This window comes from Sminthopsis crassicaudata, chromosome 2 (genome assembly GCF_048593235.1).
Source record: "Sminthopsis crassicaudata isolate SCR6 chromosome 2, ASM4859323v1, whole genome shotgun sequence".
NCBI classification, from domain to species: Eukaryota; Metazoa; Chordata; class Mammalia; order Dasyuromorphia; family Dasyuridae; genus Sminthopsis; species Sminthopsis crassicaudata.
In genome coordinates this window covers 46,454,287-46,467,409 of record NC_133618.1, presented here as the reverse complement: position 1 = coordinate 46,467,409, position 13,123 = coordinate 46,454,287, and the positions used below count along the sequence as shown (strand labels likewise).

The 13,123-nt window shown below is 42.9% G+C and overlaps 1 protein-coding gene across 1 annotated transcript; it reads right to left on the bottom strand.

Annotated features, from left to right (window-relative positions):
• Nucleotides 1-1,199: 1,199 nt before the first annotated feature.
• NOB1 (NIN1 (RPN12) binding protein 1 homolog) lies at nt 1,200-10,381 on the bottom strand. Its single transcript, XM_074286095.1, has 9 exons — nt 10,279-10,381; nt 10,065-10,197; nt 7,321-7,454; nt 6,840-6,911; nt 6,553-6,684; nt 6,240-6,461; nt 5,506-5,603; nt 2,196-2,340; nt 1,200-1,831 (listed from the first exon to the last, which is right to left on the bottom strand). Exons 1-9 carry the CDS (start codon nt 10,339-10,341, stop codon nt 1,562-1,564), a joined length of 1,269 nt encoding a protein of 422 aa, XP_074142196.1. The 5' UTR covers nt 10,342-10,381; the 3' UTR covers nt 1,200-1,561.
• Between the last annotated feature and the right edge of the window lie 2,742 nt (nt 10,382-13,123).

Below are 13,123 nucleotides of genomic sequence, written 5' to 3'. Positions count from 1 at the left end.
GTGGTTCCCACTGCCCCTAGGGCGATATGCCAGCTACTCCACCTGACAGGTAAGGTTCCTGTTCACAAGCTGTTACTTCTCCATCCTTTCCCCTCTATATTTACACACACAGGGCATGTTAAACACGGTGACTTCACACTAAAACCATTACCTGGATTGGCTGCCACCTCCCACATCTGGTCTGGAGCTTCCCTTCTCCAAGTATCATAGAGTCTTTCCTCGTCCTCACAGACTAGTGTGTTCACTCCCTCATCCGATTCTTTGGATCACCTTGAGCGTCTCTTTTTTCTCATTCCAAGTACAAGTCCTTTGTCCCGTGGCATAGTCTGGGCTCCTGGGGTGGAGCAACCATCTTGCTCTCACCTTTGTGTATCTAGGGAATATTCTATGGAAGCTTCTATTTTGGGAGGACTGTTGAATTCTGTATTAAGTTAACATCACCCCAGTTGCCTCAGCCAGTGGGGTCATTACAATATTCCTCCCCAAGTGACCAACTGCCGTTGACTGCCTTCCTTTGCGGTGCTTTGGGAGTCCGAGAAAGCTGACCCCTGACCTCATCACTATTCCCACAATGAAGTGGAGAGTCATGGACCTGCTGCCACACCTGGGTTTGAAAGACAAAGGCTCTAAGACTGGATGACTGCTAAGGTTCTCCTTTGCAGCACTAAATCTATGAACCTAGAAATAGCAAGAGAGCTTAGCAAGATGACAAGCCTCTTCTTAGATGTTTGGATACAAAAAAGAAAATGTTGTGTCCCATGCTATCATTCGCTGCATAATGAGCTAAACTTGAAACTGGCTTGAATCATTTATAACAGACTTTTTACTGTTTCCAGAGACCTGAATGGTCAGAGGTCTCACAGTCTGACTCCCCTTGCCAGGCTGCACTTTGTGACCTCAGTCCTCACCACCAAGGGCACAGAGAAGTTCCTCCTTGCACCCATGGTCACAAATCAGACCAGAAGTGGCTGCCAGCCCCAGTTTTCCTGACCCCAGGCCCCCCCCACCCTTCCAAACTCAAGGACCCCTGGTATAAAGGAGCTAGTTCGGCTCCATTAAAGTAGGCACAGAAATCTCTTCCAGTGCCCACAGCAGTTTAATTCTTGGTGGTCCTAAAGCATCCAACTGGCCCAAGAGTAGGCTAGGACACAGAGGTCACCTTTGGCTACCAGAGATGCTTAATGAAAAGAACACAAAACTATATGAAGAACAGATTTATTAGAAAAATACTAGGACAGCATTCTCCCTTTAAAAGTATAAGAGAATAGAGAGGTGCTGCAGGGCGTCATTTAGCCTTTCTTTACAAATTTCATTTGAAGTAGTGGGAAGTGTGCCAGCCCAAATCAACAGGCCAAGGGGTGCCTAGAATTCATTGGAGATAAAGGCAACATTCAGTTTCACCCCAGCTGCCAAGTCATAATAGAACTGTCAGCAAGGCTACATTTACACAGAAGCTCCTGACCCATTGTTGCCTTCCAAAAGCTCTTCAAAGCAGAGAGCCGAGAAAGGTCACTCCAGTGGCAGCCATTCAACCTTGTCCTTGGGGAATCCCCTGTTTCCTTCACCTCTTTTTCACAAACTTTTTTGTTGAAGCATTGGGGTTCAAGCGTCTCCTTCCAGCACCCAGTGCACTGTCTCTGATCTGCAGTGTGGCTGCCCGGCTGTAGATATCATTCTCCACAAAGGGAGATATCCCTGCTATGTAATCGGGATCGAACACGTTGGTTTTCTGCCTGGCCTTTCGGGACAGTCGCTGCTGTGGGAATGGCTGGTCCTCCGTCAGGTGGGGGTTGTTGGCATGCTTCCCTCCTTTGGGAGCAGGGAGTGAATACTGCACAGGAAGAGAAAGATTTTTAGAGAGGAGGGAAAACAGAGACCAGTGTGGACATGGCAGAGGAGAGAGAAGGAAACCTATCTAGAATCTTGGAGCCTACAGCTCACATATGAAACCCTGGCTCATTTACTCTGTCCTCCCCAGGCACCGACTTCCAGCCGTGTACCTCCTTTCCCTTCCCGGGCGACCAGAAAACAATCTGGCCAAACAATTGCTCCTGGTTGACAGACATATTTCTGTTGGTTAATTCAGCAGTGCTGACCACTGAAGTTCTGGAGCCTCTGGTCATGTCTGCTCCCTAACCCTTCCTGCCAAGCTCAAGGTTCTGCTCTGATGAAGCAGGCAATGGCTGACCACTCACCCGAAGGCCACGTGCATTCAGCACCTTGGGGTTCCGGGAGAAGTGCATGTGAAGGCTGCCATCATCGTTGACCGTCACGGCCACTTTTTTCAGCGTTCTATTTCCACAATGTGCACAAAAGATCCTGGTCATGTCAGAGGTGGTCCTAGAAGAGAAGGACAGAACCTCTTGAGCTGTGGGTAGCAAACCCACCCATGTGGGAGACAAGTGTGAAAAAGCTTGTCGCTAAAGAGCTGAATGGTGACAGGTACATCTCTCCACAATGCTTGTGAAAGTTCTTTAAGAAGTGTTAATACCTTACTTATACTTTAACCTATTTAATGTGTATTGGTCGACCTGCCACCTGGGGAAGGGGGTGAGGGGAAGGAAGGGAAAAATTGGAACAAAAGATTTTGCAATTGTCAGTGTTGAAAAATTACCCATGCATATATCCTGTAAATAAAAAGCTATAATAAAAAAAAGAAAGAAAGAAAGAAAGAAAGAAAATAAAAAGAATGTACATCAGTAAACAGCTCTTGAAAAAAAAAAAAGATAATTATTAGGGGAAAAAAAAAGGCTTAGTAAAACCCTCCTCATTCTTCTGGGAGTTGGGCATAAATGTTCCAATAACTATGAAATAGAGAGGATTAACAAATTATTACATGATGTTATCACTGAATTCTTCAAGGGACAAATTCTTATAACCCAAATTCCTAAATATCAGGCTAGGAGACATTCTAAGGAGCAAAACACTTATTCTTGGCAGCCAGGTGTCAGAGTAGATAGCATGCCACTCCTGGTATCAGGAAGTCTTATCTCCCTGAGTTCAAATCTAGTCTCAGACACTTAGTAGCTGTGTGATCCTGGGTAAGTCACTAACCCTGTTTGCCTCAGTTTCCTCATCTGTAAAATAGCTCTAGAAGAAAATGGCAGACCACTCTAGTAGGTTTGCCAAGAAAGGGCCAAATGGCATCACAAAAGTAAGAGTAACTAAAACAACTGAACAACAAAAATATTCTTTTTATAAATACCATGCATAGTTTTTCCTGTTTGTTATGTATTACTTCACCTATTGTGTACCTGGGATTGTGGAGAATCTAAAAGTGCACCCAATAATTATTGAGTTTTGAGAAATCTTTGATAAAGATAAAGATAATGAGGAATCCAGATAAGAGATTACATAAACCCTACAATATGCAGAATTTCAGTAAGGTACAGCTGGCACGGTCTGATTGAAAAGAATGCCAGAGTGAGTCAGAAGGTCTCGACTGTAGCTCCAGCTCTGCCATTTACACCAGTCATTGCTCTTCTTGGCCCATTAAAGTAAGGGAGCTTTGAATTCACTAACTTCTCTCTGACTCTCTAAATTCCTTTCAAGCTCAATTCAAATGTCCTCCCCTCCAGGAAGTTTTTTCTGGCCCTCTCCCACAACAACTATGACTTTCTGAGTTCTTATACATCACTGGTTCAGAAGTCTCCAGTGTAATGATATCATGTGCCACAGTGACCTGTCCCCTTACCCAGACTGTAAACTCCTTGAAAGCAGGTATTGTCTCTGACCCACCCTGTTCATTGTCAGCATTGAGCACAGCAAGCAGTTTAGCCCTCTTGGGCAGATCCAAGACTGCTCATACACTTGGGTAAGCATTTATTTCTTAGGCCCAGAGCTGATTTTCTAAGAATGGAGATAATTCACAAGTTCTCAGGAGAATGAGTACAACTTTGGGGAATTAAATTTACTAGTAAGGTAAAGATAATTTCAGTTATACCTCTGCAGTAAATCCACATTACAACAAAGAACAAAGAGTAATTGTCTTGGGAAGAAGGCAGTTGTGTGTGCCAGAGGGCAGTCGCTACTCCCCACTAACAGAGGCAATACAACACTGGGCAAGACTTGCAGGGGACAATGGAAGGGAGGACCACCGGGTTTATTTATGACTTGGAGAGTACTCGTCATTGTCTTTTCAAAGCTTATACATGGAAGAGGCCCAGGTGAACCACTGGGTATCACCCTGGGGCTTTTATTCCTAGACACACACCTAGCTACTATTTTTAAAAAGCCTATTATATGTCACTTCATTGAGTAAGAATTTGCTTAAATTTCTTCTTCTGCAAATGAGGGCACTGGACTAAATGTATGCCTGTGATATTCTATCACCATCTACAAAATGAATTGGAGAAGAATGCCTGCAGCTTCCCATGCTAAAATGTAACAAATTTAGCCTCTTTTTTCTAGATGTACACTTAAGATTCTGGGACCAGCTGGAGAGACTTACATGAACTGATGCTGAGTGAAATGAGCAGGACCAGGAGATCATTATAACTTCAACAACAATACTGCATGATGATCAATTTTGATGGATGTGGCCCTCTTCAACAATGAGATGAACCAAATCAGTTTCAATAGATCAGTAATGAACTGAACCAGCTACACCCAGCGAAAGAACTCTGAGAGATGACTATGAACCACTACATAGAATTCTCAATCTCTCTATTTTTGTCCACCTGCATTTTTGATTTCCTTCACAGGCTAATTGTACACTATTTCAAAGTCCGATTCTTTTTGTACAGCAAAATAACTCTTTGGACATGTATGCATATATTGTATTTAATTTATACTTTAACATATGTAACATGTATTGGACAACCTGCCATCTGGGGGAGGGAGTAGGGGGAAGGAGGGGAAAAGTTGGAACAAATTGGCAATTGTCAATGCTGAAAAATTATCCATACATATATCTTGTAAATAAAAAGTTATAATTAAAAAAAAAAAAAAAAGATTCTGGGACCAGTAAGGATCCCCTAGGTGAGGACTCCAGGCCATCAGCCTCCCTGTTGCTTTCTTAGCTGGGGGAGGGACTATGTCATACAATTATTCTTCACATCCTGATAGTTACCTATTGTTTGTGTTCCTACTCTTTGACTACTCCCATATTGTCTGGCACACCAAGCTGAATGTTTGTAGAATTCAATACAATGTTTTGTATACATAGTGCAATCTCTGTTTATTCGATTAAACTGAATATTCTATTTCTAATTACTTAAGGACAAAATATCTATACGATGGATTGTATTTTTGTTTGCCCTCACTCTACCAGGAGATGAAAGGATTGTCATAGTTTTCCCCTAATACAAGATGGGCCTAGTGGAGCTTTAGAGATTATGATTGAGCCAGCAATAAGTTCCAGTCCTTTCATGAATTGCCATATACAAACACTACACTAACTTTGTACTAACAGACTCATATCAACTCCCTTCAATTACTGAGGCATCTGTTATCAGTTATAAAAGCACGCATTTTCTCTTCTGAAATTCAATGAACTCTACATACTTGAAACAGCCATGACAACGCAGTATGTAGCTTCTGGCCTCCCGGATGAGCATCCCATTCACTGCCAGCACATGGAGCCCCATCTGGAGCAGAACATTCTACAATCAGAAAGTTCAAACAAAGTTGAATCTCAGAGTGGTCCAATGAATCAAATCAGCAAGAAGAGGGACAGGTGGCCCCCCAATTCTCACTTGAACAGGGGTTTCCTAAGGAAAATTGGGCTTTATATGCCTTACTAGACTTATGAGACTGAAGACAAGGGCACGAATATTTCTATAATTTCAAATTATATTTCAAAATTTGTGTGTGAGGGCTAAGATTGACCCTATCAACAGAATCACCAGTTTATCAAGGTCTCATGCATTAGCAAAATCTTAACACACATAAGTCATATCTTTTCATAACCAAATACAATGTCTTTATGGCAAAGCACTTTCTTCAAAATTTGACTGAGAATAAAGATATCACAAACCTTAAAATATGAACAACTAAAAATTAGAATGAGGGATCAAAACTTTAAACTGGTCTATACAATTTAACTATGTTGAATCCCAATTTCCAAAGCATTCAAGTTCCAAAGACTGAAAGTGAATGAATGAAATGTTCTTTAAACACCCATAAATGGGCTTTTACAAGGGAATTAACTGTGCTTGGACACAGCAAAAGTGGACCACACTCTAGAGTAGTAAATCTCCAAAAGCTTAGTTCAGAAATTGCTTGTTTATTTACCTTACCTGCATGGCAAAGTCTGTGGTTACACAGCCAACCTGGACATTGTCAGGATTGTCATACTGTCCCAGTTCTTGCTGGACTTGTTTAATATTACTGGGTGTTATCCATCCTCTATCATCATCTTCATCTTCATCCTCGTCCTCATCCTCCTCAGCACTACCTCCGCTCTTTCCTATTCTCCCATTCTCTTCTTCCTCACTTAGTTCACATTGATTTCCTCCAGTCTGAAAAATTAAGAATTCATAAAAATCCAACATATTGGAGGACTGTGTGAGAAGATAAAAACTACTCTGCTGGATCAGGGGAGAAACTCACCATCAACTCCTGAAGATCAACTTCAATATTGGGCAAAGGATTTCTCCAGAACAGAAAGGAATTATATTCTGGATTCTCAGAAGACTCAACAGTTTGAGGTCCATGGTGTACTGTTTCCTCTGGAAGTTTGGGCTGAAATTTTTACAAAGAAAATGATTTGAGAATGGCAAACTAAAAAAATAAGTCAGTTTTGCAAATTTGTAGCACAATAGACAATAAAAATCAAAATGAATACTGCCTACAGAGTTATGTCCTGTAGCCTTTCAGTAGCTAGCACAAAAGATTACCTTAGAAGGCAGGTGAAAACCAGGAATATGTAAAGGATTTTCTGGATGTAGTACTGATGAGCTCACTTTAACCTGCAGTACAAGAGTGACAGTTCTTGAGCAAGAAAACAGTAAGGAGATACACCTGCCCACATGTGTCCCTTCCCCTCTCCCCCAAATGACACAAAGTACTTCTAAAACCAGAATTGCAATTTACACCCCTTTTGGCAGATGGCTGTGAAATGATGATTAGATTACTTATTTATACTTGGTGGGGTCTTATAAATAGGAAATACTGTCCTGCAGTCCTTGAGGAAGAATTTTAAACAGACAGGATCACACAACACAATTCATCAAAACAGTTCAAAGTGATCACTTTGATCTATTAATTCTTGTGGGCAGTGAAGTATAGATCTACCACGTGTTCATATTTAAATTAAGAAAGCTGTCCTGACCATCCCCAAAGAAGAGAAAAGATCCTTCATTTGCATGGATCCCATACCTTTTTTTCTGGCTCTTTCTTCAGGTGAGCCACCCCTACAAGCTCTGCCTCCAACTGGTAAGTCAAGGCCAACACCTGGATATCTGTGGCTGAAAGGCTGGGATAATCACCAGTCTTTTTGGAAAATTCAGTTACTATAAACAAGAAGTGATCACAGTTAGAAAAGCATATGATGACAACAAAAGTTAACTAATGATAAAAATATCAAAATGAGAGTTAAAATCTTTGGGAAAATAATACATAACACTGCAGATAATATTTTTCAGTGGTTATTCTATTCTTTTCTGCATGAAATGGAACTCTAGGAGGAAGAAAGAATAGGATTCATTTGGAAATATAGGTGATACAAAAACAAAAGCTATCAACAAAAAAAAGGAACTTTTGGAAAAAAAGAAACTAAAGGAAACAAATTTTTAAGATGAAAACTCCTAAGCAGCCTTTCCCCCCTTATTTATAGCTGGAGTTTTGTCCATTTCAAGATTGTTTTGAGTTTTACTTGAAAAGTTCTTTAGTTTTAATTATATCTGAAATGCAGAATTAGTATCATCCAACCAGGTCAAAGAAAGAATGGCTTTTAGACCTAGAATTTAATTTTCCATTCTTCCAGAAAGAAAGCAAGTGGTAAGAAAAAAAAAGCTCATCATCTAGGGATCTTAACTTTAGGACTGCATGACATGATCAAAAAAGCAGCATGACAGAGTAGGGAAAACACTGAAGAAGAAATGTGACTTCTAGTCCCTCGTACACTGCTAGATAATCCTGTGACCCCAGCGACTCAGCTACTCTCTTATTCCTAAATATCTATCCCAAACTTTTCTTCTCTGATTCCCCAACTGCCACACTTGACAGCAGATGACATTCTAGCAGCAACTGTTCCATCCAAATTGTTCCCCAGCCCACACCTTTCCTGCTCCCCTCGGCTAATGAAGTCACCCACTACTCAGGAAGGGAATTTGCCCATCTCCAGCTTTCCTCTCTCCAAAAATGCTCAAGATATTCAGTGCTCCTGTGCTCCACAGTTCAAGGCGGCCCTGGGCAGCCCCTTCATTTGTACCCTTGTTTTCTGATGAGCTGTCCCATGGGTTCCTGTTCTACCGCCAATCCCCAATCTTCAATCTCTCCAGATCTAGTGGACCAATCATCCCCTTCTGCAATAGCCCTCTCTTGCTTCTCCAGTCTTCTCTCGCCTTGTTCCCCAACAAGCACTTTCCATCCAGAGACCCTGACCTCCTACCTCTTCAACCAACAAGACACTCCATCTCTTGGTGAGGATCTTCCATGTCTAGAATGCTCTCCCTCCCTCCACTCCCATTTTCTTCGGGTCTTCCGTAATCCCTTTTAATTCTAGGCCCTCTCCTTGATTAATTATTTTCCACGTATAGCTTGCTTTGTATAACTTTTCTTGCATGTGGATTCCCCACCAGATTGTAAGCACCTTGAGGGGCATGGAGTTACCAATAAATGCTGACGATTAATCTTAAATACACACACTTCACTTGACCCTTCCACTCCCTCAAGCTAATCTTTATACCTTCTTTTGTTAACTAGAAGTAACTTCTCTCATAGCTAGTTCATACCGTTGCTCACTTCTTACGTTTCCTGGCAATTTGGCTTCTGAATTCAAAACTCTAAGAATAACACACAAGCTCAGATCTTCCTTTAACTGTATTCCCTCTCTCTTCCCAGGGCGCAGACATGCCCCACTCTCCTTGGCGAAGCACCTCCCGGCTCTCCTGTGTCTGTCCACAGCTCGGTCTCTCGCTGGTTGTCATCCATGAGTATCCCCTAATCAAAGCTGTACCCGCGACTGCCTGTCTCTGCACATTATCTCTTGGTGATCTTACCAACAGATTTTTAAAAAATCAGTCCTATGCAGATGACTCTGAAATGTATGATTCTCTTCTGAAAAAAACAAATTCACTAGCTGACTGCAGCTCTTTCCTATTGTCCCATTCTCTTCTTCCTCACTTAGTACACATTGATTTCCTCCAGTCGCCCCCCAACGTGTCTAAAGCTACTCACCGCTGCCCACTTTACCTCTAACCTTTCCCATTTTACGAGGCCAGTTTCAAATCTTGCTCTATCCCTTTCTCCCCGATTGAGCCTTTCCACATCCTCTCTAGAAGTTTCCCCGCCGCCCCGCTCCTACATCCGGGCCCTGCTTCCTTTGAGGTGTCATCTTAGCTTTAACTTCTCTCCCAAGCGCTGCCCCTCCTCGGCAACATCCTTCCCTCAGATGCCCAAACACTCGCGCAGAGCAACAGGTGAGACTCCGCAGGAGGACAGACAGGCTGCTGCTGGACCTGCCTTCTCTGCCAGCCCCAGTTCCATTACTGTTCCCCTTTACTCGCTCTAGCTTCCAGCTCGGAACTTTACCGGTCACTTCTCACTTCTAAAGCTTTTTTCCTTTCAGACGGCGGAGATTCTGGGGTCGCCAGAGCACGCGGCGGGGGCGGGGTTGGGGGCGGGGCCTGGAGCCTGCGAGCCCCGGGCGGGCCCCTCTTTTAGGCCGGAGCCCAGCGCTCCCTCAGCGCCGGGCCGGCCCCACGCCAGCAGGGTCGGATTACGTCGGACCGGGTCCGAGCCCACCCTCCCCCTCGGCCTTGCCCCGCGCGAGCGGCTCCTGCAAAGCCCGCAGCCGACATCCTGACCACGAGGGAGGAGTGAGGGAGCCAGCGTCCCAGAGGTCTTTTTGCAGCCGGGGCCGCACCGGGGGAGGGGCGGAGCAGGGCCCCCGCACTCACCCAGCCTCACGTACTCGGGGAAGGGCTCCTTGAAGTGCAGCTCGTAGGGCAGGACCGCGAGGCGCCGCCGGGTCGCCTTGTCGCGGATCTCCGTCACCACCTCCCTGATGGTGTAAATGGTTTTCCCGATGTCCTGCCGAGGATCGGAGGGTCAGCCCCACGTTCGGGAAGCGTCCCCTGCTCCTCCTCTCTCCCTCCCGGCCCGTCCTCTCACCTGCAGCGCCGCGTCCCGCAGGAAGGCTCCGGCGTCCGCCACAACGTGCTCCACCAGCACCATCTTGACAGGACGTGTGCCGGGCACGCCGCGCCTGCGCAGTCTGTCGCCGCGCCGGAAGGAGGTCGAGAAAAGCAAACCCGGCTCGTTTCCTCAAGGCGTCTCCCCCTGCTGGTTGGAGGAGGACAACCAGGGGCTCCGCCTACTCCCTCCCTCGAAAAAGTTCATTGGTGGGAAGGGACTTAGTCCAACTCCGTCATCTTAGCATCCTGAGGCCTTTCTCCTTTATTTTTTTAATTTTTATTTTTTGTTTGTTTTTAATATCTCCATAACCTCAGGGAGCTGATGCCCTGACATGCAGGTGAATTGGATTTAAGTGAGGGAGGCTGCGCAAGGTCACGTGCCTCACTTTCCCCTCCAGAACCTTCTGGGCCCAGGGGTCAGATAGAGATCAAGATCACTGAAATAGCTCTCACGTAGGAAGCCCTTAAATTTTAATAATTTTAAATAATTTTAATTTTTAGTAGTCATACAATAGTTATTGATTGATCGTTGATTTAAATACTCAATATCTCATAAAATTTAGAAAGTTGCTTTCTTCCATTTTTAAGAATAATTTTTGAAGTGTGGTTATTAATTCTTTAAAATTTTGATACTTCTTTAAATGCGCATGGGTCAGCGTTCCCTCCCTCCCCCACTGATAGTTCTTTTATTACTAATTCCATTTGTTTCTCTGAAATGGGATTATTTCCTGTTCCATTTTGGTGTTCTCTTAATTTAGGTATTTATATTTTAGCTCCTATAGGGAGAGTAACTGGGATGTAGCACCCATTTCCTCCCCCTTCTCTTCTCTCTGAGCTATCTCACTTACCCCAACCTGCCCTCGGAACTCTGGGTAAATTCGTGCCTACATTTTAAACTGTAGCTTTCAAGTCCCCACCCGTACCTTTGACTATAAACTGCCCTCTACAGAAATGACCTTCAATGACACCTTTAACTGTTCAACACAAAATAATTAGGAATTCCATGCGCTCTGCAACGTGATCATTTTTCCTTTATGGATTTCATAGTATAGTATACCGCCCTCAATGGCTCTGCCAAACCCCCCCCCTTTTTTTTTTACTCTTTTAAAATTCAAGTTCCTATTCTATCCTTCCCCTGTACCACAAAAAAAAAAAAAATTAATGCATAAATATTTCCTAATAGAAAAAAAATCATCACTCCTACTGGCTGTACCTTCTAGCAGATGCCTTATTTCCTTCCTTTTTTTCCATAGTCCATTTTAATAAAAGGTAGTATATACTCATTATTTCCATTTATTTATTATGTGTACTTCTCTCCAACCCATGGAAATCTGGCTTTTATCCCACTATTCTATGAAAAACAGCTTTTAAAAATAGTTACCAAATTCTTTTCAGTAAGTGGTTTCATACCTCAATACATGTGATTAAAGGAAGCTTACCTTCTCTTTCCATCCCACCTCTGAAATGGAATGTTATTTCAGTCAAACTGATGTCCTTGTTATTCCCCAAGTATATTTTCTGTATTTTTGCTTCTATACTCATGCCATTCTAGAAAGTACACTTCTCCATCCCTTCAGGTAAAGAGATGTAATTTTAGCCACAATGATCAGTTCTTGTGCTCTCAGCTATACCCTTGATTACAGAAAACTAGAAAGTGAACACCCAAGTTCATATTTAAAGTTCTGCTTATTGGAAAAGTTATAGATTCATTCATATAACTAAACGATAACTTAGAGATCATTATACACTTCAATAACGATACTCTATGATGATCAATTCTGATGGACGAGGCCCTCTTCAACAATGAGATGAACCAAATCAGTTCCAATAGAGCAGTAATGAACTGAACCAGTTACATTCAGTGAAAGAACTCTGGGAGATGACTATGAACTACTGCATAGAATTCCCAATACCCCTATTTTTGTCTGCCTGTATTTTGGATTTCCTTCACAGGCTAATTGTACACTATTCAAAGTCCGATTCTGTTTGTACAGCAAAATAACTGCTTAGACATATACATATATTGTATTTATACTTTAACATGTATTGGTCAACTTGCCGTCTGGGGAAAGGGGGTGGAGGGAAAGAGGGGAAAAAGTGTAACAAGAAGCTTGGCAATTGTCAGTGCTGTAAAATTACCCATGCATATATCTTGTAAATAAAAAGCTATAAAAAAAAAAAAAAAAGCTTATTAACCCCTCAGGGATTATGTAGCCTCTCCCTTCAAGCTGGAAATTTGAAGTAGAGAGCTTCTAGCCTATATATCCTATGTATTACTCAACCAAATAATACCTTTTTCTGTAGAGAGCCACAGATAGTGGAGGAACTCTGGGTGAGTTATAAGACCCTTCAGCCCAGAGGGAACCTGCTAACAATGCCTGGTTTGGCTTCCCATCTTCCCTAAGGGCTCTCAGCCTTCTTGAGAAGCCAGGAAACTGAAACAGCTCGTGTTGTAGTTGAAGCAGTGATACCAAGTGGCAAAGAGTCATCTACATACAATAGCACGTTGTTTATATGGTCCTGCATGCACAGTACATAGTTAGCACATGTACAGTGTTGCTTTGGTTATAGAAGGATGTTAGGGTTTGTAAAGCTGAGAGAATTTGAATAAACAGATTCCATGTTTGACCATCCACATGAGTCCTGCCTCATTACTCCTCATCTAAGACCAAGGAGGTCATAGTCTTTGAAGGCTATTTAGTCTCTGGAGGCTTGATCATTTGCCTCTGAGAGACATGATCCTGTTTCCTGGGATTTGGAATTTTTAAATCCTTGCAAAATCAACTACAAATCCCTGGTACTTATAATAGTATATAATTAGG

Bases quoted from the DNA above. Each gene is read 5' to 3' on its own strand.
- NOB1 (XM_074286095.1), bottom strand. From the start codon at position 10,341: ATGGTGCTGGTGGAGCACGTTGTGGCGGACGCCGGAGCCTTCCTGCGG. The intron at 6,685-6,839 runs GTAATCTTTTGT...TAAAAATTTCAG, and splicing joins GTTTTCACCTGCCTTCTAAG to CCCAAACTTCCAGAGGAAAC. The intron at 5,604-6,239 runs GTAAGGTAAATA...TTCTGATTGTAG, and splicing joins CCACAGACTTTGCCATGCAG to AATGTTCTGCTCCAGATGGG.